This window comes from Micropterus salmoides, unplaced genomic scaffold (assembly GCF_014851395.1).
Source record: "Micropterus salmoides isolate LMB-PRFRI ecotype aquatic unplaced genomic scaffold, ASM1485139v1 Ms_hic_scaffold_11, whole genome shotgun sequence".
NCBI classification, from domain to species: Eukaryota; Metazoa; Chordata; class Actinopteri; order Centrarchiformes; family Centrarchidae; genus Micropterus; species Micropterus salmoides.
This window is the reverse complement of record NW_024040152.1, coordinates 14,856,755-14,878,273: the sequence shown is the minus strand read 5'-3', so window position 1 is coordinate 14,878,273 and position 21,519 is coordinate 14,856,755. Positions and strand designations below refer to the sequence as shown.

The 21,519-nt window shown below is 41.0% G+C and overlaps 2 protein-coding genes across 3 annotated transcripts; both read right to left on the bottom strand.

Annotated features, from left to right (window-relative positions):
* Nucleotides 1–412: 412 nt before the first annotated feature.
* On the bottom strand, nt 413–5,220 carry zgc:92606 (uncharacterized protein LOC100000242 homolog). Its single transcript, XM_038711194.1, has 5 exons — nt 5,039–5,220; nt 3,365–3,454; nt 3,048–3,126; nt 1,346–1,464; nt 413–742 (listed from the first exon to the last, which is right to left on the bottom strand). The coding sequence occupies exons 2-5, from the start codon at nt 3,452–3,454 to the stop codon at nt 677–679; spliced, it is 354 nt and encodes a 117-aa protein (XP_038567122.1). The 5' UTR covers nt 5,039–5,220; the 3' UTR covers nt 413–676.
* A 518-nt stretch (nt 5,221–5,738) lies between these two features.
* arhgef5 (Rho guanine nucleotide exchange factor (GEF) 5) lies at nt 5,739–17,525 on the bottom strand. Of its 2 annotated transcripts, none has more exons than XM_038711181.1 (15): nt 17,028–17,525; nt 12,557–16,465; nt 11,853–11,898; nt 11,528–11,571; nt 10,420–10,790; nt 8,945–9,105; nt 8,594–8,746; nt 8,375–8,504; nt 8,172–8,246; nt 7,983–8,072; nt 7,441–7,583; nt 7,129–7,269; nt 6,970–7,040; nt 6,598–6,702; nt 5,739–6,449 (listed from the first exon to the last, which is right to left on the bottom strand). In XM_038711181.1, exons 2-15 carry the CDS (start codon nt 16,443–16,445, stop codon nt 6,307–6,309), a joined length of 5,562 nt encoding a protein of 1,853 aa, XP_038567109.1. In that variant the 5' UTR covers nt 16,446–16,465; nt 17,028–17,525; the 3' UTR covers nt 5,739–6,306. The 2 variants fall into 2 exon arrangements, with proteins under 2 accessions (XP_038567109.1, XP_038567110.1); XM_038711182.1 differs by having other exon boundaries at nt 13,238–16,465; nt 17,028–17,523.
* Between the last annotated feature and the right edge of the window lie 3,994 nt (nt 17,526–21,519).

Genomic DNA, 21,519 nt, shown 5'->3' with positions numbered 1-21,519 from the left:
GATCAGTAAAGACAGAACACTTCCGCATGAAAACATCTCCTCTGCCTTCCCCTAAACCACATGTATAAAGTGTACAAGAGGCTTTGGGGGAAAGCGCTTGTGTGTATTCATTATTTCAAGATTTTTTTTTTTTAAATATCTACTCAAATATTTTTCTTTAAATCTTGTTTAAATCTGCCAGTGACATAAAAATGTTTCCCAAAAAATCATACAAGAAAGAATTCATCAGATTATGTATGCATTTTATCATATTTATTTTCCACAAAAGTTTATATTAATTTACAAAAAAAATACTATTTGCATTAAATACAGAGGACTGAAAAAGATAACGAGAGCTCCCTCAACATGATTTCACTAACTTCCTTTTACAATGCATTATTTCTTTCTTTTCACCCTTCCCCTTTCTTTTTTCACCAAGTGCAGGAATCAAGATAACTTGTGTAATAAAATGCATTACGCTCAGCCCCAAATACTGACAAGGGTAACTCCTACCAGCATCCCATCAGCCTTGTGCGAAGCCTTTCTTCCACCATGTACTGTAGTTACTTATCAAAACTAATATAAAAGAATAATAGTGGTGTGACACATTGCAAACAGCCGTAACTCTTTATTCCTCACAGTCTCACTTTGTCTCCTCTCATTCTCTCTTCCTTCTCCAGTCTTTTGCCAGCCTCCCTCAGGCACCGTACACACTCTCATTACTGTAGGTCATGTAGAGAAACAGGTCCTCTTCATGGTGCTCCTGCAAAACACAACAGAGCAAAGAATAACACATAATTCAGCGACAATTGTACTACTTTAAACGACAACTTCCATTTCATTTTGCAGCCCTGTGTTGTCGATTGGCAAATTAATGTACCTTGAACCTTGAATAGACACACCCCACCAGCCATTTGGAAATGATAAGTGCAGTCAATATAAAGAGCTTTTTAGAAAATTCATATCCAAAAATGACTCTTTTGCCGGCTTTATAGCTTCTTACCTTTAGCAATATTAAATACACAAACTTTGTGGTTTCTAAATCACTTTCAGAATGACTTTTGATGTTAATGTGTTACTGACAGGCTTCTCTGAGGTCAGGAAAAGTGAAGTCACATCGCCATCAACGCAGATCGGAGATCCCCATGGGTAGAGATTGATTTTGAGGGTTAAGACTTGGTTTTAGGGTTTAGGTTAGGGTTAGACATGTAGTTGTGACGACAAAGGTTAGGGTAGGGGGCCATGTTAATGGCATTTTGTCAGTGCATTATGTCAATGACATGTGCCCACAGTGATAGTGGAACAAACATGCATGTATGCTGGGGAGGGTCCTCATGTGAACATGTGTGTGAAAGGGTGCAGTTACCTCATATACAGCAGAAAGAGGGGAACTCGATGGGGGAAGGGAGTTGTTGACAAAGAAGAAGAGTGCCTCCTCTGGCCTCAAAGACACACGCTGACGGATCAGGAAGCACAACTGGCCCACTTTTATAAAGAAAGGAGAGGAGGAGAGCGAGATGGTCAGTGCGTGTCATGCTCAGTAGTTTCATGTATTGTGAAGACAAAGTCTTTAAATTCAGAGCATGAGAAAAAGGCAGGGCCTGTAATAATTAGTGTCAGAGATTAGTGTCACCCTTAAGGCTCGTGCAGGCTACACGACTTTCCACGTTGGCCAGTGGCCATGCTGTTCACACTACACAACTTGCCGTCTTGTGACGGGAGTCTTGAAGTCGTTGTGGCGTTCACACTACGTGACTGATCAGTGACAGGGGGTCACACACTATGCGAGCTGACAACGACTCTGTCACCCGACACTGGTCTCCAAACCATATTTTGTCAAGAAAACACAAATGTGAAACGGGAAATGACACAAACGTACACACAAAACAGCTGTTGTTTGTTATTATAAAGACAAAAAATATGGGTGAAAAAATGGATTAGCACACACAGGTCGCAGGGATCGTCTGAGCTACAGAGAGAGCTGGAGGGGAGTAAAAAGTGTTTTGCAGTGAAAAAGTGCGCTCATTGGCTGGATGTGGATGTCAATCGGCCGACTCTTCCAGATATTTGGCATGCTAGATATCTGGCAGACATCAGCGATGTGTCAGAAATGTGTCGGGGAACCATTTTGACGCGTCCTTGAGTAGTTCACACATAATGACTGGCGACCGCCGATCGATCACTGATTTACCCCTGATCACAGCCCGATGGTCACCGAGCTCGCCGACCGGCAAATCGGGTTTAAAATCGTGTAGTGTAAACTAGGCTTTAGTTTGTCAACTGCATCACTTACAGCAACTGATTGATCTATCCAGGTTCGGATGGTGCATCAGCAGCAAGTTAAGCCTAAGACTCATTTGTATTTAAGTAAATTGTGCATGTGGTCATTGCATATCCTTTATAACATATTAATGGTAATGCACATTTGATAGGGTTTTCATGTTTACATAAAGTATTGACTGTTATTATGCTGTTTATGTAAACAAAAAGATTTTCAATATAAAACTTGCCAAAATGATTCCAGTTTGTGTGCATCAGTACTTTTTTTTAACATTTTCCACATATTTTAACAACACCACAATAAAACATATAAGTGCAATAATTTCACTATAATCGTGATATAACATTTTCATGCTGTTTCATCTCTATTCTCTATTGTATTGTGTTTATATTTCAACTGTAAAATGTCCCGATCAAAGTTCATGAAAAAAAAATTTTTAAATTAAAAAATAACATAAAAATTCCATATACACATACACATACACATACACATACATACATATACACAGATAGATATCAAGATTGTTTGTTTATGTGTTTACATTTTGAAAAATGACTACTGGCCAATGTATCATTATATGATTTTTAAACTTCAGTAGAACTCAGTCGGGCTATAGTGACCATCGATAAACTATGGGTGATAGAGCTCTTCAAATGTTAAGGCACCTTTTTTTTGCATTCTGAATGTTCTGGGAGGCCGATTGTTTCTTACATCATGTGTGTGATATTTTGGTAGTGTGGGAGATTTCTAGGTGGGAGAGTTATTGGATAGGACACGTGTGTTTCACCTGTTAAATCTGAGGGCACTAGGTATTTCTTCTTGTCCAGTTCGGGAGCTCGTGACCTCTGGGCCCTCTCCACAATGATCTGGTTAAAGACAATAAGAACAGTAATAAGTCACTAACGGAGAGAGAATGTGTTCATGTGCCAAACTCTAAACAACAAATGAATTCACACTACTACAAAATCATAGATCCAGTGTTTTATTAAGAGAACTGGTTTTAAATAAAATATCTAGATTACTGTGATTATCAAACATAACTTCCTAACCCTGTCACAGTAAATGTAACATGTTATTAAAATATTTGGCATTTGTCATACTAACCGGTATCTTGTCAGGGTGCTTGGCCCGAACTCTCTCTCCCTCTGCTCTCCTCACCTCCAGTGGTACTGAGCGCTGGTACGGACTGCCCATCTGACAACACAAGGAAACAAACAACACCAGAAAACATGAAGTGACCCTCACAATAGCATTACTGACCAAGTAGACAAAGGAGAAAGAGCACTGGCTTACTTCACCAACCAGTGCATTCAGTCAACAAGTGATACTGCCCGCCTAAAGAGGACATCATTGTTTACTGCAAGATGAGATGGAGGCATCTCTTAATCAAGTGCTTTGTAGAGGCCATTTTAAGAGTTGGCAGTATAAAAATTCACATTTTTAACTCTGAGAAACCAAGGGAGCTATTCCTATACATTTGGATGTATTCAGCCTCTATAGGCAGGGTTGCAAATCAATGAGGACTGCTTTAGCACATTGTTGGGTTTACAGGTATTTTACATCAATGTGATTGAGATGAACCCTTTTAAACTATTAATGCTTAAAATGGTTTCAAAGATTAATCAATCATCAATGATGTATTTCTGTTGACTGATTGATTTTGTGTCACTGTGATGAAATACCTTCAAGCCAAGGGTTTTCAAAGTCTGACACTGTGGACTTCCCCTCAGATAAAGCTTGGGAAAAGGTGACCTCTCACTCCCACTTGTTTACTTGCTTAGTTTGTCAATTCCTGGATGCTCATGGGATCATGATTATGTTCTTTGATCACATAGACACTCACAATTTAGCCAAGATAACCCAATATTGCTGATTGACTACACAAAATACATATGAAAAGGTCTGTCCTAAGGCATTTATCAGTTTCTGACTGTGGGAAAGGCAGTAAATTTCCCCAAAACAGTATAACATAACTTTAACTAACTCTCAGACATTAGGTTACTCTATGTGATCTCCTTGTGACAACTAATAACTACAGTAATATGTTTTCACATCAGTTCACTGAGCCTCTGCTGAAACAGTTTGGAGCCAACCATGTGGAGGCCTGAAAACCTCTATTTTAAGCATTTCATTAAGAGTTTAAATGATTAATCACTTAGTCAATCATCAGAACACTAAACTAATTATTCTGACATCTGATTAATGTTTCAGTTATTTTTAAGCAAAAAAAAAGAAGTGAAAAATGAAAAACATTACCCTAAAATGCTCTTATTTGAGGGCATTGGTGCTTTAATTTGTCATAAATCTTTGTGATGTAAATATATTTGAGTTTTGTATTTCTTCAAATCTACACATCGGAAACACTGTTTACAACTAGCTGTGGGTGGAGTTATCAGTAGATGTGGTTAGAGAGTAAAGCTAACGATGGAAACATTCCTCCACATAACATCCCTTCGTGGTTCACCACTGATTGTCTACAAACTCCCGCTTTTGTTTTTGTTTTTTTAGTGTATACGGAGTGTGATCACTCACGATGACTCCGGTTTCAGGCGGTTTGGGTCGTTGTGAAGTGAGGCCACGTCACTTTTAACAACAGCACTGAGACTTATAGCCACAATCAAACCAGCTACATTATTCGGTGTAATTAAGTGATTACCAAAGCCTCTATATCGATACCATGCAACAGGTCACGGAAATCAGCTGTTTCTGGCAGTGGTGCTAGCTAACAACGGTAACGTAGTGCTAACAACTGCATTTAGCAGATAAAACATCACATACCTTTGAAAAAGACAATAACAAGTTTCACTCAAAACGGGACAAATACAGATAAATCCCACTGGTCCCTTGTGTTTTGTGGTTTCTCTAAATAAAATTGTTTAGCTCAAAATTTAACCATAACGTACGGGAATGCTCGCTTTTTAAAAGATGTCGACGACTCGACTTATTCTGCTGAACGAAAACAACAACAAACCCTGCAACGCCCGCCTACCTCATTTCGGACCAATCAAAGACGTGAGTGTAGATTGAAAGATGAACGTGTCCATTCAGGGAAACAGAAGGTAGGGTTGTGCTGCGCTCATTGGATGAGTGCTGCTGTCCATCTACACTTGCTCGCGCCCTTTTTTCTCTGAGTGATGGCACTTATAACCAATAGTAGGCCCTTGAAACTAGGTCAGGCCGACGTGGGTTCACGCCTATGGTCACGCCTCAGCCAGGCTACGTGCTTAACGTGAGTGCCATTTTTCATTATCTGTGCTGTTCTCTTTGTTCTGTAAACATCTCCTGCAGACACATGCCCGAAGTTACATGCAACGCACAGTAAAGGCTCGTTGTGAACGTGCAAGATTGCTGCTGATGTACAAGTACAAGTAGTCACAAACAAGTTTTATCTATAAATTACAAAAAAAGCTTATATAATGAAAGAAATAAGCCATAGCCCACAAGGCATACATATGTTAAAAAGGGATTTTATTCCATATTTTTTTAAATGTCCTCAGGTGTAAGCTCTGTACATCTTTGAATTGTCTTGTACATTTTGCATGATTTCTGTTAGCTCTCCTGCATGCAGGGGCCATCTCTTTAATAGATATGCATCATTCACTCAACTGTTAAGATTCTGTTCAATATACACAAATAATAATACAATAAAAATACAATTTCTTTGAAAAGGCAATTTCCCTTTTAAGCTATTTTCCACCAGTTCATTGATGTATAATAGTACACACAATGTTTGTAATGTACTTCAGCAGTTGGATGGACTCACAATGTCCATAATGTCTTTCAGGCAGGCCTCAGCAGTTCACACATTGCTCTAAGGCAATGTATTGTTCCACGCAGTGAAATAATTGAGACCCAATACTAGACTGAGATGCATTCTTACATCTTTTCAGTTGCTGCACTCTTGTGAACAATTCAATACTCATTTAGAGCACTGAATGTTTATGGTCCAATTTCCAGCCGTTTGAAGCAGACAACTGATAGATAGTCTTCTCTTGTCCGGTGCAACCAGGACGTCCCTCTGCTTAGTCCCACTCTGAGCGTCCTGATCAAACAGCAGCTGTGGCCGTTGTCAGTTTGAGTGCATCTGACAGGTTCCGTTGTCGGACTCTAGGGTTGCTTATGATTTCTAAATGGGACTTGGGTACCCATCCACGATGTCGATCAGGCAGTCTGGTCCCCTCTACCCAATCTGGGAAGTAGAAAGAATCCAACACAAAGTCATTTAATGCTTATTCTCTGATAATACCAGGTTTAAGGCAATTCTACAAATAAACATTGCATAGTTAATTAGCACTTTCTGCAAGGGAATGAAGGAAAAGGTAGTGATATGTTCTTACTGTCACTGCTTTGTTGGTGCACTAGAATGACATCAGCTTTTTCCAACGACAACTCATCAGGCTGATGGGCAACATAAGCTCGGATACACTGCATCTGTGACATATCTGCATGGACAAAAGAGGAGAGAAATCAGACGTATAGTCATAAAGATTAATAGGTGCTAAAAATCCCACAGTACGATCTTTCACTGTGTTTATTTTCATCTGACAATGTCGGTGAGGATGCAAAATGATGGATGAATCTTTAGTGTTTGGAGCCTGAACTTACAACTCACAAGTAGGCAATGAGTAAACCAGGCAGGGATTTTTAGGCACAACTTATGACCAACAACTAAGCACTTTGCAACATCTAAACCAAGTAGCATACTTCACCTTGTGCAGCAGAAAAATCTATTTCAGGATGTGGCCGGGAAAGAGCTGACATCCAACGTAGCTTATCACTCCTGAAGGGGAAAAAAGACAAGAAGAGTGTACCTTCAAACTCTTTCTCACACTGTAATGGGACCAATACAGACACTCTCAGCCGCTTACTGTGTGTCGGTGCGTAGCAGCAGGGCTTGGTTTGTCATGTGCAGCCGGAACAGGTTCTTCTGGAGGGAGTGAAGTTTGACACGACAGTTCTCTGCACGCAGGTCTGATACAGGGGAGTGGTCTATCACTGTGAATTTCCCCCTTTTGAAAGAAGCAGACGGCACAAAAGAGAAATGAGATGGCCGAAGGAAAGGCCGATAAGATTGCAGGGATGATAAAAGACAGGAAAACAGGATGTATTAAATGGTAATTAGATAGATGCCAGTTAGGGATGGGTTATTCTGACACTGCAAAACATGTCTGTTGACTCACTCTTTTTGTAGTGAAAGTAGCAAGTAGTCATTGAATAGGTGCAGGTAAACATTCCTCTCTGTTTCCTTTATAGAGAAATCCATCAGTTCAGCAACCGGCCCTTCCCGTACCAGCCTCCGAGACTGACTGATCAGAGGAAGAGTCTGTAGAACACACACAGACAGAGACAGAGAGAGAGACAGAGACAGAGACAGAGACAGAGAGAGAGAGAGAGACGCACACACAAGACAATAATGAAAATTTTTCACAATGGAAATGGGAGTTTCACAAAATGATTTTAACTCAAGGTCCTTAGAAGCTTTTTCTGGAGCTCTCAACCATATCTCATAGTCAGTTGTAAATGTTGTGAAAAATGTATATGGCACAAACACTCAAACCATGTTTGTCAGAAAAACTCCACACAAATAAAACAAAAACCCTCTAACATTTAATTTTGATAGCTTTTAATTACAATTTGCTTGAAATAAATAAATTGAACAATAGAATTTTGTAAAACAATTACATGTTGTGATTTTCTCTCATCACTAGTAGTCATTACTTACCCTGCAGTCAAAGTCCACCTTAGCACTGAGAGAGACCAGGGACTCGATGCTTTTCATCTGAGTGATGCTGTCGTTACTCTCTTGAATCAGCTAAAGGAGGGATGAATGAAAGAAAAGAGAGGTAAGTCACAAATATTAAAATATTGCTATCCTATGTTAATGTACAGTGAAAAGAGGATGCTTCTGTACCTTTTCCAGAAGTTTCAAACATTTGATGGCCTGAGTCGCCTCCGCAGTACCAGGAGTTGTTCTCTTCACAATGTTCTGAACAGAAACAGTGTGTGAGTGTTAAAGTGAGAAAGAAGGTACAGGATTGAACATTTTGTGAACCTCCAACCTTTGCTGTTCTAGAAAGGCCACACACACACACACACACACACACATCCACTCACCTGGACCAGCAGCTTAATTCTTGTGATCCTTTGGAAAGGAAGGATAAGAAAGGAACGAAGAGGAAGCCTCTGACAAACTGGATTCTTCTCTAATTTCTCCACAATCCGCTTGAACCCTGGATTCTCATTCCTGAAAAAAAAAAAGGGACGTTTAATGATTAGACAGATGAGAACAATGCAAACAACAGCTGAGCACAAAGACTTGATTGAATTACTTACATGAGTCTCTGGTAGGTGGCATCTTGATAAGACTGGTTGGTAAGGTAGGGCACATAAACCTTTTTGAAGCGTGGACAGTGCCGAGCAATGATATCACACACGGTGAAGGAAAATATGTTCGATTCCACCCGCTCCTCCAGCTTTGTCAAAAAACTAAAACAAAAATCATAATGACTTCTTTTAAGCTCATTTCTACCACAGCTTTGTGACACAAATAGGTTTGATCATCACTCAATGTACATTTCCAGTCAGATCTAAATGATAGGATATAGGCTGATAAATATATCTAAATGTAGACCCAGCTCAGATGGATAAAAAAACTTGCTTTAAATAATGTGTAACATTTCTGACCTGTTACTGATGGCACGCACATCTGCCAGCCGGGAAAACAGCCAGTTCCTATCCTGAGTGGTCAACAGCGCCCCCAGCTGTTTGGACATGACAAAGTGTTCAACAACAATGTCCAAACTCCGGCAGTAGGAGGCCTCTGAGGTCACCACTTCAAATCTCACCTAGAAAGCAAAAACAACAAAAAGGAGAGAAATACATGAGAAACCATTCAAACTTTGATGAAGAGAAGGCTAGCCAGTAAATTATAGCTAATAAGTGCAGGGTTGTCAGTTCTTAGAAGCTGGGGCATTTTGACAAAGATGTGACTAACTGAGGACATAGATTTCACAATGAGACGAAGTAGCTCAGCTCAGACTCATGTTTACAGGAAAACACCTACAGTATCAGAGAAACACAACATGTTTACACAATCACGTCTTCTGGCAGGAGACAATCTTCTGCCAATAAAAACTGGATTAATGGGCGGGTTATTCTGGGATGTGGCAAGTCTGAATATTACACATGATTTTAGTAGTTTGAGGTGTGTGGTAATAACAGTGAAAAGCTTTTTTTTTCATAAGTAAGTAAGGATTGCCATTTCCCAAAAGTAAAGAAACTGCTGATGTGAAATGACGCTAAAACAGTCTGGCAAAAAAAAGTTAAGCTCGAGGTGGTGAATCACTAAAACTATAATGGATTCATTTTCACATGAAAATGTATTAATTTAAAAATCTTCAGTAACATAACGCTAATGGAAAAGAAATCCCTTATGTATTTAATTTCCCACAGAATTCTCCTGAATTTCATTGAGGGAAGAATGTTGTGCATGTAACTTTGCAGAGAATGACGTACAAACAATCATACTGATACTTACATTAAGTGCTTGATTATAACTGTATATAAAAGGTAAAAATTGTAGATCAAATTGTCCAATCTAAGACCTTAATCCTTCATGCAAGCCGGTTGAAGGACGTGAAGCTGTAGGAACAGTGAAACAAAGTTTGCCTGGAGGCTTCTTCTGAATTTCACGGGAGGCGGGAATGTTACGCTAGTAATTTTCCAAGGAAGCCTGTTTTGACTATTTGCACATTACTTAATTAAAAGTTACTGGCACAACAGGGACAAAAATCAGAAGGCAAAATCCTTCATACAAGCTGGATGAAGGAAGAAAGGCTCTATGAAAAGCTAAACAGTTTGCCTGGAGGCTTATTCTGAATGTTGCTGCTAGTAACTTTCCAAGGAAGTCTGAATGCACGATTTTGGTTAAGCTGACTCACTCAGTGTTTGCACATTATTTAATTAAAAGTTTCTGGAAAACAGGGGGAAAAAATCGGAAGGAAGGAAGGAAGCCTGAATACATGATTTTGTGCATCATTTAGTTAAAGGTTACTGGCACAACAGGGGAATCAGAAGGCAAAATCATTCATACAAGCAGTATGAATAATTTTCTTTCATCCAATGGCAACTTTCATGTGTGCAGCAAGACAATGCATTACCTCCTGTAGTCGCCTCTGGTCCTCTGTGAGCCCTTCCAGCTCAGAACTGTTCCTGACCCCCGGCAGGTCCCTCCACAGTGTGGATGACTGTGTGAGAGAGAGGGATAGACGTGGGGAGGGAGGCCTGCCTTCAGTCTTGGGGGGCTCAGGGAGAGGCAAGCTTTTGACACTGGTAAAGGAACCTGTGTGGGACAAGGAGTGGGGGTGTAGGAAATGAGGTAGGGGAGGAAGAGGTCTGCGGGCAGGAGGAGGTGAGGGAGCAGGAGACGCATTACTGTCCTCGCATACAGAAAGGGCATCAGAGCGAGCCTGACGCAGGATTTCAAAGTTCTGAGCGGCCTCGCTGTACTGCTGGTAGAGCTGAGCAGCGTCTGGAAGAAAGAGAGGAAGTGAGACAAAGACATACAGCAGAAGAGAAGAGGGAGAAACAGAAGAAGGTTGAAAAATACAGGAAGCAAAAGAAAGAAGATAGATAGATAGAGTCGGGAACAGTGTTAGCCAAGAACAGTTGTTTGCATTTGACATTCCTTTTACACATACTTGTCAGAATGCAAATTCACAGCAGAAGCTGTTTTCCCCTCCAGTTAGAAGATATAAATGCTTGCTGAAACCTGTCTCTAGCTTGCACAGACACATTTATGCAGCACATCCGCATACACACTCCTGCCCCGTTTTTCACAATAACCATGTGAATAATAGGTCACAGACAAACTGCCAACTGTAGGTTGTTTAAAACCTTTACATTTTTAAAACCTAAGCCAAAAGTAAACTGCACACATATTACATTTAAATTGTGAGCCAACATCTACTGCGTAAGAGATAAACAACTAGTGAGCATGTATTAAACACAGAGATGAATCATACATGCTGAAGGGAAATGCTCAACCTTTTCCCAGCCACAGCAAGAAAAGATATGATCTGAAGACACGTCACTGTGTCACCTCACAGCTGTTTCTAATAATCAACCTTTGTTTATTCGGAAACAAAACTGTCAGCATTAATGAAGTTGATACAGTTGTGTTTGATTTCTGCATAAAGAGTTCACATAATACTTTTAATGCATGAACTGAACAACAACAACAAAAAAAGGTGGAATCAAGATACTCACTGAAAAACTTTGAGTTTCTTTTCCGTCTGTCGAACAGGACAGTCCTGCAGTGCCAAGAAACAGTCACAACAACAATTTATTTATAAATATACAAACGATTTAAATGACTTTTTGGTTTGAATATGAGGACTGTACAGAGGGATTCAACACTTTTGTGACCTTTCAGAAGCTACAGGACTATAATTGCCCCCTCAAGTGCTAAACCATGAGTTTTGACACTCAGTTGAATACTAGAATTGCATACATCCTGTCCACAACTGCATTTCAATATGTGGTATTTTATTGCAATCAGATGTATCATTTTGTGAGTGATTGTTTCACTCACCTCAGGTCTGCTTCTCCCCAGCTTTTGCTCCGATCATCCTCATCATCTGGAATATAAAAGTATCCATTCGTCGAAACGTTATACAACAGCATATCTATCAGTGCGCTACACACAAAATCCCTTACACAAACAAGTAGGTAATAAACACAACAGCAAAGATGAGGAGTGTTTCCAAAACTTGTGCTTCTCGTGTTATGTCTCAAAGCAGGATCAACCCAAGTCTTTTAGCTCATGCTTCTGGATTTCCCTCAATTTCTCCCCCCCACTTATCTCCACCCACTACCTGAAGCCACAATTCTGTGACGCAGTTTCCAGTTTAAGGTAATGTGGTGCGTGAAGATGAGTGCACTGATAATGTCTATTAGCGGATGTCTGCCTCAGATTTTTGGTTCTGTGACTGATTTTACAACAAAATTAGACACTCTGCAAACCAGAGGAAATGACTAGAAGATTGTCTGAGATTAAAATTGTCTCAAATTTTGACTTCATTTAGAGGTCAGGATTACCCTGTGGAAAATCTAAGCAGAATTATGCCAACCTGATTAGATTTTATTTTTTTAATCTGCATTGCTGATTGATGAAAAACTAGAATGAAATTAACCATGAAACCTAAAGGAGAGGTAATTATGTGGCTTTCAGAAAACATTTTGGAGACTCATTTGAGCAGGTAACCAGCGTTTCCAACCTCAATCTTCTTACTTTACCTGATGTAGAGAATATTCTGGTTCTGCGATCCCTTCCAACACCTTCTTCTTCTACAAGCTCTTTGGTTCTTCTTTCAGTGGTTTTACGGATCCCCCTTCTTCTTGATAGAGCTTCCCGAACCAAATCTTGGACACTGAAGCTGCTTGTCAGAGTCCCCCCTTCTTTTATCGTTTCTGCCACCACCTCTCCCTTTCTGTTATCCTCCTCAGTTCCCTCTCCCTCCCTCATCTTTCCCACGTCCTCTGCAGTACCCCTCTCTTTGGGCTCCCCTCCCTGCCTTTCCTCTTCACTTTCACCCATTCTGTCTTCCACCTCCTGGGCCTCACCCTCTCTGGAGGGAATGAAAAGGTCAGAGTCACATTCATAATTAAGAAAGGGGCAGCTGTGAGGCTTGTATAGCATGTTGCTCACAGTTAAATTCATCTCAACTTCCTTCTTTCTGCCTCCTTCTTTTTTCATTTCTGATACCTTAACCTCATCTCCTGCCTCTTCACTAATCTTCACTTCTATGTATGTTTTTTCTGACTGAAGGTGACCAGAAGGCTCAGTCTCTTTGTCCATACTGTGATCCTCTTTCCCTTCTGTGTCTAACGTTGTGTCACCATGAGTGTATGTAGGTGTGTCACCATGTATAGCTGTGAACTGGTCAGCATGCACGTCAGCTTGGCTCTGCCCCATACCTCTCAATCCCTCCACCTCCAATGGCTCTTCTTCCTCCAGCTCTGGCTCTGAGTGCTGTTCGTCTGTTGTCAACCTAACAACAGGAATCTCTCCAGTCCCTTCTGCAGCCTCGTCCTGGCGTTTGTCTTTCAACATTGCTGCCTCAGATTGGTCGACCCCTCTATTAGCTTGAACCTCTGCATAATCCATCTTTCTTCCCACGGTCCCTTCTTCTGAGCATCCCAGAATCTCCTGCACCACATTTTCAGCCCATTTAAGATGGGGGGCTTGGGAATGACGCTGGGTGGGCTCCTCGGACATGCTCCATGCTCTGCTCATTCTGATCCGAATAGCCTCCACCTCTTCTGGGCTTATCACTCCAATGTTAATCCCATCCAAGATGGGTTGAATTTGTTCAAAATTCACACGAGTACAAACATCACCACAGGAATTACTTGGGATTGGTGAAATCTGCTCTCTTTCCACCCCTTCTTTATTTTTCTCTCTCCAGTCTATGAGGAGTCTTTCCGTCGGTGAGTCTCTTTTAATTGTCCCTAATTCCGCATACGGGTGCTCCTTTTTGCTCCTCATTACCTCTCCAGTCTCTGTATTTCGAAGCACTGATGACACTTGGAGTCTGATATCCACCTCAGATGTTTCTCCAATTGCCACCCTCTCCTCCTGTGGCACGTTACACTCACTCTTGCTCTCTGTGTCCTGGTTGCTGATGATTCGGTATTCATCATTTCTACTCAGTGTCAGATGCAGGTCAACCTGAGGTTGCTGCATGGTGTCATCACTACAATGATGACTGCTTGCTAAATTTGGGTCGTCTCTTTCCACTCCTCCAATCTGATCAACATGTGATGGTGACCTCTTGTTGGTTTTTGATCGGGGCAACGTTTGCCCAATCACACAGTAGACGTACTTTGGCCGCTTATCCCTCCCCTGTACCTCCCTGTCATCAACCACCTCCTCCTTTCCCACTGTCCATTCCTCCTCCTTCTCCTTGTCACCCTCACACACCTTGATGGCAACAGGTGAGGGGCCCTCACATGTAACTCCCCCTTCCCAGAATTCCTGACAGTCCTCAAACATCTCCCCATCATCGTCCTCTCTCTCGTCCTCATCGTCTCCGCCGCTGGACACGGTCACAAAGCCGTCTTCTCCTGACAGCATCCTGTCTTTCTCTTGCTTCCACCCTGTCTCACTTCCTCCTTCACTCTCGGAGCGAGGACAATAATCGCTCCCACCCTCTTCCTCTCTGTCACTCTCCTCTGGTTTATCTGTCACGTTCTTTCTCTCTGCATCCCTCCGCTGGCTTCCCTCTATCCCTCCATCGCTGTCAGACAGATGTTCCTTCCCACCTTTATCTACTTCTCCCCAGACCTCACCCACCTCGTCTCCATCTACACTTACACTCTCTGTCTCCCAATCTATGTCACCCCTGTACTCATTTCTCCCTCCGTGTCTTCCCCTGTAACTATTTTGGTCCAAGTAATTCTCATCTGGTTCCTCTTTTATTCCCCGCCCCTTTCTTCCCCACTCAGACTGTGACTCCATACTCCTCTCTTCTTCTCTCCTCCTCCTCTCTTCCCCCCTTGTGTGTCTGTCTCTGTCTAAAAAATCTTCTTTACTAATCTTGCCCCTCTGTGGCTCTAACCACATCCTTCTCTGTTCTGGCCCGCCGCCTGTCTTTTCACCCCTATCGCTCTCTTGTCTCTCACTTCTTTTTTGCTCCTTTAGACATCTTTGAGCAGCTCCCTCAGGATTTCTCTGTTTTTCTACCACTCTTTCACTTCCAGTAATCATCTCTCTCCCTGATCCCCTCTCTTCATAACTGCCTCTTCTATATTTTGTCTCACTGTCCATGTCGCTACTCTGGTTTTGTGGTGGCCCCCTAGGAGCCGTCTCGCTCAGGGATCGGCTCCTTGTGTTCTTTGTGTCATCCCACCTAGGATCGGCCTCTCTTTCCTTTGTCTCCCTGCGTCTCCGCTGCTCATACTCTCTGTATCGGTCACCCTCGTTCCTGTCATCCTTCAAGTCTCTCACACTTTCTTTCCATCTTTCTTCCTCCCTCGCTGCTCTCCTGTCAACCTCTCTGTACCTCTCCCTATCCCTCTCCACTCCCATTTTCCTGGATTGATCCACTTCTCTTTCTCTGTCTCTGTATCTCTGAGTGTCTGCTTCCCTGCATCCCTGCCTATCTTGATCTCTCTCACTCTCTGCTTTGCCTGTGTTGTCCCCCTCACTTCTACTGTATTGATATATCAACTCCTCCTTCTTTCTGTTCCTCTCTCTTTTCCTCTTCATCTCTCTCTCGTCACTGTCTCCTTCACTCCTGGTGTCCCTCCTTCCTTCTCTCCTGTGCACCTTTTCTCTCTCCTTACTAACCGAGTAGATCTCTCCATCTCTTCTTATGTGTGGAGAAGGCATCCTGACCTGCCTCTTTCCTGTGTTAGGACTTAGCTTTTCTATTTTTCTAGCTTCATCCCTCTCTCTTCTGTCCCATAAATCTCCCAATTCTCTTCTCCGGTCTTGAAAACCTACATCAGACTCCTGATACCTTTCCCTCTGTCGCCATTTCTCATTTTCTCCAGGTCTTTGTCCAATGTTTTTGCCCTCTCCCTTTGCCCTGAACCACATCTCATCTCTGTCTCTCTTTCTATCCCTCTCTCTCCACTGTTCCCTCTCTCTTTCTCTTTTACAGTCTTTATCTGTCTCTACTCTTTTCGGCCTATCTCTATGCCTCCTTTCCCCTCTCTCTTCGTCCATCTCAGTGGTGGCCACCATTCTTCTGCCACTATCTGCGCTGCTTTTTCTCATTCTGGGAAATGTGTCGCCTTTCTCCATCCCCCACTCTACCGCTCTCTCAGTCTCCTTCTCTATATTCAAGAGCGACCTCTCGATTCTGCTTCTGTCATCTTCTTGCCTCCTTTCCCTCTTCCTCCACTCTCTTTGTCCCTCTCTCAGTCGGGCCACTGGAGCTCGGTAACTTTCACAGTATCCCTGTGGGTCCATATCTTTGTGTCTTGCTTTGTCCCTCATTTTCTCTTTTTCTCTCCAGTCCTCCTCTCGTTTGCGGTCTCTCTCTCGCTCCGACTGGGCAGTCATTGCTGATCTGGGACTTGGATCCCGGGAAATTTTTCCACCTGGCTGAAGTTTGCGGTCAGTGTTTATCTTAGATAAAGTGTCAAAGATGGTGCAGCCGGGCCTTTTTGTCCCCATGATCTCATAATTTGGAGAACCTAAAACAAAGAAAGTAACACATCAATGCATCAATTTAGAAATCAGACATTAAGGGTAAAGCCATTTTCAAGGACAACTTATATGAAGATCACATTAAGCTGAATGAATAACCTGCAAACTTTTACATAATGGTTAATGTCCCAGAGTTGAGTATGAATACTCTGGAAATATTTCACCAGTGGTACTACAACCTTTGAAAAATCATGAGGTGTTTTCAGTCAGTTATTCTGTTGTGTTATTTTGTAAAATACACTAAATTCCTGCACTTATACTTTGGAGCTAAACGCTGTGCGATATTTTAAGCCAGTCTAGTTGTACAGTACCTTTACATTAGAAAAGGAATATGCAGAGAAAATGTGACAACCTCATACAGTTCTTACAGCACAGACTTGCAAAGTGCAGCATACCAAAAGAAGTCTTTCAGAAAGCAAGGGCCTCTGACACATACGCACGGCATGTAACATGTAAACCACAACTAAGCTAGAACTAAATCTGTGTTCAAAGCAGAAGCAATTTACACAAGTGTTCATTTGAAGTCCATGAAATAGTAAAGCGACTCACCTGAAAGTAGTATCCTGGGGAGATCTGTGGTCCCCTCCCCAGTCCGGCTCAGCTCGAAAGCATGGGATTGCACAACACACAAGAATTCATTCCCTCTATTTACATTGTCTAGGTGACATTACACATGCGCTCCTTTTTTCAAATCAAAATAGCCTTTTTCTTTTTCTCTCACTAGTTTACCTCTTGTGAAAAACGTAATGTTTCCTTTCCCTCTTGCTCCCTCTCTCTCCTCCACCTCCTTCCTGAATTCCCAAACAAGTCTCAACAGATTGACACTTATCTTTCCCCTCCTCCTTCTCTGTCTTGTCCTCTCAGTCGCTGTTGCTGAATAGAGAACTGAATTCTTATAAATCAAACTAAAGTATGCTTTTGTTGAGTCTGTCCACTGCTTCAATCCTTTTTCCCTCCACTCTACTACCTATGTGATCGCCTATGTGGACCCCCCCAAGCAAAAAAAGTACACACTTTCTCTCCCCATTCTTCTCTTGCAAAACACAGGAAGTAAAACTCCTTGCTGTGTCTGTCTTAGCAGTGATTGGTTGATACGGAGTAGTCGGGTGTGTCTGCACAACTCACTGCCAGGTAAGGTAAGTGCTGTGATAACACAAGGGAGAGTGGGGGAGGGGAGACAGAGAATGACGTTTAAGAGCACACACTGGCGCAGAGCTCACTGAGGCCCATAAAAATGTCTCTAGTACATTCCCTTAGGAATTTGTAAAGAGAAGAAAGAATGGGAAACTCAAACTGTTTCTTATGATTAAAAAAAACAAACAGGATTAAGCAGTCACAGAGGAGAAGAATGGAGTGGCAGTACAAGGGTGATATGTGAATGATTTGTTTAACAATGACTGCTTTACTATGTTGATTGAGTATTCAAGTGACCTGAGATTATAGGTTTGGAGTACCACGATGTTATGAGATTAACATACAAGACCTAACTATGATCACCTTCTCATGTACTCGTTCCCTTGTATTGTTGCACCGGGTTAGCACTCAGGTCTTTGTGAGGGTTAGTGTTCACTTTTGTTAGGTGTTGATTACTTTTTATGGGTATTTTAAGAATGTAGTTTGTGGTGCTGTGTTTTGCATTATACTTAGAGGTGTTTCTAAAGTTTTGTCCACCCCATGAGGGGTTTTAGCTATAGGTCAGCCTAATAGACTAGAGTACACATGACTACTCCTTGTTTAAAGAAATTTGGGGAAATAGATTTAATTCTCCTTGTTGCTGAGAGTAGATGAGAAGATTGATAGCGCACACACATCTGTGCTGTAAATATTAAGCTATAGCCAGCAGCTGATCAGCTTAGCTTAACATAACGACTGGAAACAGAACACACCTGGTTCTATCCAAAGGTAACAAAATCTGCCTACCAACACTTCTAAAGCTAACATTGTTTTCTTCAGACACCCTGTCTTTATGCTAAGCTAGTCTACCATAAGCTATAGCTTCATATTAACCAAATAGACATGAGAGTAGTATCTCCCAAAATGTTATAGTTATCCCAAACTATTCCTTATATATTTTATATTTTTAGCATGAAGAGTCTAAACTTTTGACCCATCCATTTTTTTAGCCTACACCTGCATATCCTTTGCAGGGATGTAGGGGCTGGAGACTATCTCAGCTGGCACTGTTTAAGGCATATTTCCTTTATGTGCACCAACTAAGGAGTTGTAGACATGTTGTAAATGCTACTAAAGTGAGTGAAATTAATTTAACTGAATTTTCAATAGCGGTTAACTGTCTTCTTCCTCTGAAGTAAGGCATTTCCTATCTGTTGAGGTTAAGAAGCTGACAATAGCGGCAGGCTACGTTGGTGTAAAAAGTATTTTAAGTATATTTTTTTCAACTGTTTCTTCGTGAACTAGACTGTTAAATAGGAACAACTAAGCCATTGCTCCCTAAAGTAAAAAAAACAAAAACAGAATAATAAATTGAGCTCCTGAGGAATGTTTATCATCTTTAATCTAATCATTTTTAACAGTTCTTAGTTTAAAGTATGGAAATTGGGTTTTGATTAGAAGAATGGGCAACTTTTCAGGCAAATGAGTCTGATCAATCTTTTAACAGGTTAGTCTGTCTTGTATTCAAATTCATGATGAAAAGTTTGAAGTACAGACTACTGAAACAAGCTTTGGTAGCCATGTATTGTTGCTGACACAATGCTGGTGCAATTGAAACTGGAAACTAAAAGAATGTTGTATGGCCCGATATGAATGAACCCTCCAAACTTTTAATTCACACCAGAGCAAAGGGGATTAGGTGTATCATATATATATATATCATTTCCAACAATGCTATGAAATAAATGCCTAACCTACATTATCACCAATAAAATCATAAACAATACAGAGATACATAAATTATAAAAATGACATACAAGTTATAACTATATAGTTCCCAGTTGACCTTTTTTGAAAATATTGTGGTTACCTCATTTAGTTTGTGGGACTGTTACATTGTATTGCATTATACTGAGTGATGATCATAATATTTTGCCCAACCCAGTTATATCATTAAAAGTGGAATATTAAAAACACTACTCAGTATAATGCAACACAACTATAAACCAGCCACAAAGTACAGTATCCAAAATGCCAAAAAATGTGAACAAACATCTCTCTAAAGAAATATTAGATACTTTTTTAATGTGTATTTTATATTATTGCAGGAATGCTGTATTACACTGGTGTACCTAATAAACTGGTGACTAAGTGTATGTAGGTACCCTTTTATAAAATTGATGGTGAACAGTTTTGTTATGAATAGTGAGAGAGGACTCAAGTACAGACACAGGGATATTTGAGGTAAAAAGGTTTATTGTTTAAGTTCAGGGGGAAGATGAAGAGGGCTGATGGCGAGGGGAGATAAGGAGATGGAAGATAGCATGGATGCAGCTGGCGGAGAACCTACCTGAGTGTTGCAGGGTCAGCAGGCAGGGAGACCTGATCTAATCATGGAGACACAAAGAGAAACTGTGATGTAAAACACAAAATCACGACCAACTCAGGATAACGATACTGAGCGACCGAGACTGAGACACTACAAACCGTGTAAACAACAATCAATGAATGGATGGCAGATTGTAGATATACTGTAGAGTAGTTGAGCTGATGGCTGGCAAGTGCGCAAGTCGGAGCAGATGAGCTGAATGCAATCAGGAGGGCGCTATACCGCACACACACACAAAAACTGACGGGGCAGACGGATGTGGAAACACAGGGGGAAAACACTGAAGGCACACCTTACCAATGAGAATATTGCTTTTGCTTTTTTACAAAATACAATAAAATTCTGTGGAATTTGGTGGAAATTTCATAAAATAATGTGCCAAAATTTTTTTCCTACCTCCAGACGGATGTGAATCCGATGTGAATTCAGCAAGGCTTTTTTATTTGAATTTTGATTTTAAGATAATGGAAACATCTGGTTGGATCTTGATGATGATTAAATGTTTGTGATGGTGCAGCGTTGACAGATGTACATATTTTCAAGAAAACTGTAAACATGCAAAAACATGCCATCTTTGAGGTTTTTTCTCCTTCCAACTGTAAGTCTCTGGTCAGCTGATGCGGGTGTAAAAGGAATTCTATCACAAAGTATAAGGGCCACATTAAGGGGAAAAAAGTTAAGGTTGAAGATTTTTTATTTATTTTGCATTTTGAGAATTAAGTCGAAATGTCGACAGCTTTTGCTTTCAGGTAAGAATACAGTTGCAGCACTTCAGAAACTCACCTGTACACTAATGAATATAACATATATGTCGATGATGTAGTTGATGACAGCTGGTATGGTGGACAGTCACTCTAAAATGATTTGACTGAAGGAGTTGACTACATTCTTGTCATCTGAACTTTAATCTGAATATTTTGTCTTTATTTTTAAAAGGGTACTTAATTAATGAATATAAAAATAAACTAGAATGTGCACTCAAATTTAATATGAAGGGTTGTGTCTCATTTGCCCACTGTAGTACTACAATTTGGCATAGGTTTGGAGTCCCTCAGTCACATAACACGGAAGCTATTGGGAGAGTTTTTTCCATAAAAATATTACTAATTAAAGCTGCAAGCAGCTTTGGACAGACCCTTGCATGATGATGCACATCGGGGCATGCTGTGGCCATGGTGCAGTTGCCAGAGGTCATCAGCATGGCTCTTAAATATCATGTGTTTTTGACGCCCACGAAGCAGTTAAACATCACTTTCTTTAGATTGCACGGTACGAAATGTGTAAATCAACAAAAATTACCATTCATTTTAAAATGGCTATCTTCCTGTGCCACAAAAAATTCAAAAGTCAAATGCAATGCAGGAGCTGCTTCGTTAAAGGGTCACATCCTGTTGCCAGTAGGTGGCGCTATGACTTTGGGTGATTATTAGCATATGGATGTCTTCAGGGCGGGAGTCATCAGACCCGTCAAATTTGGTATAGATATGATCATGTACAGTGAAGTTATTAAAACTAACTGTTCATGGTAAATCACTGTTT

Coding starts and splice junctions, on each gene's coding strand:
- zgc:92606 (XM_038711194.1), bottom strand. CDS start 3,454: ATGGGCAGTCCGTACCAGCGCTCAGTACCACTGGAGGTGAGGAGAGCA. Junction 3,127..3,364: donor AGCACCCTGACAAGATACCG/GTTAGTATGACA, acceptor GTCTTTAACCAG/ATCATTGTGGAGAGGGCCCA. Junction 743..1,345: donor CTCTTTCTGCTGTATATGAG/GTAACTGCACCC, acceptor TGTGTTTTGCAG/GAGCACCATGAAGAGGACCT.
- arhgef5 (XM_038711181.1), bottom strand. CDS start 16,445: ATGGGGACAAAAAGGCCCGGCTGCACCATCTTTGACACTTTATCTAAG. Junction 11,899..12,556: donor CAGAATATTCTCTACATCAG/GTAAAGTAAGAA, acceptor TTTATATTCCAG/ATGATGAGGATGATCGGAGC. Junction 8,247..8,374: donor GAATTAAGCTGCTGGTCCAG/GTGAGTGGATGT, acceptor GTTTCTGTTCAG/AACATTGTGAAGAGAACAAC.